Here is a 1187-nt window from a genome sequence, read left to right on the forward strand (position 1 = left end):
CTTTTGGCTTCAAGGACTTCAAATTCCTCAACTACAGTTTCTAACAGTTCAATATCAGTCAATGAACACTCTCCTTCAATCACATGCACTACACTGGATATATCATTGCACTCAGCTAGCTTTCCTTTTAGATCAGAATTAAAGAGACAAATGAGAGACTTTAGGTCAATCAGAGGTGGAGATTTCTGTGTAATAGCTTTGGACACTTTAAATATCATTCTAGCAAGTGAAGCTCTTATTGAACTGAATTCTCTTGATTTACTCTTTCGAACAGGAATTTCAACTAAGGATTAATCATAATAATAATCATTTTAATCATCAATGAGGTACCTGTTGGTGCAGTTGGTGTGTGAGGTGATGATGGTGTGACTGTTCCAGTGCTTGAATCTAAAAAGAATAAATTAAAAATAATAAAATTAAAATATTATTATATTTACCTTCTTCCATTTCAATATTAACAAATTCATCAGTAGAAAATTGTGTATCTAAAATTAAAACTGAGATGAACTAACAAAAATTCTATACTTTAACTCACCATAGTCTCTTTGTATAACTGTTCCCAGTTTTACATTACCAGTGAACTTGCACAACACACTAGCAAATGTTTGTAGTGAACTATACTTGCTTTCAATAGCTACTATAATGGCAGCTAACAGGACTTCACGTTGATTAGGAACAGAGGGACTAGCTGATTCCACACTAGCCAATACTTGTCCTCTTATGACACTCTCTCTTTGAAGCATAATAGCTACACTGACAGGATCAGAGAGAGACTGAGAGAGGAGTGGATGATGAGTGTTGAATATATCAATAGCCTTAGCTTTACATTCTATAGAATACACACACAGTCAATACTAATACAATCAGTGATATTAATTTGTGACCATAATTGACAAAAGGTACCTTATGGCGGGTAGTGAAATTTGTCTTTTTAGCCTAAGAAATCCAACTTCCTGAGCCCCATTTATCATAAAATTACTCCACAGGATGCAAAAAGTTACCATGAAACTTTTATAAACAATGATTGTCTAACAAAGCACTCACAGGTTGATATTTTCCATTATAACAATCAATTTTAAAATCCGCCATAAGGGCCCTTTTGTCAATTATGGTCACATTTACTCTCTTGATCTAACTTGTCAGCTGCACCATTCTCATTCATAGATTTAAGAGCATCTGACAGTGAG

General features: G+C 34.2%; 1 protein-coding gene across 1 annotated transcript; it reads right to left on the bottom strand.

Annotated features, from left to right (window-relative positions):
• Positions 1-8: 8 nt before the first annotated feature.
• Positions 9-1149, bottom strand: LOC109589651 (uncharacterized; the record flags this gene model as incomplete). The annotated part of the gene is made up of 5 exons (XM_020005706.1): positions 1123-1149; positions 536-829; positions 438-485; positions 331-387; positions 9-283 (listed from the first exon to the last, which is right to left on the bottom strand). Coding segments are annotated over exons 2-5 (588 nt in total), but the record flags the coding sequence as incomplete, so codon positions are not given.
• Positions 1150-1187: the final 38 nt, after the last annotated feature.

The sequence above is a fragment of the Amphimedon queenslandica genome, unplaced genomic scaffold (assembly GCF_000090795.2).
Source record: "Amphimedon queenslandica unplaced genomic scaffold, v1.1 AMPQUscaffold_11062, whole genome shotgun sequence".
Taxonomy (NCBI): Eukaryota; Metazoa; Porifera; class Demospongiae; order Haplosclerida; family Niphatidae; genus Amphimedon; species Amphimedon queenslandica.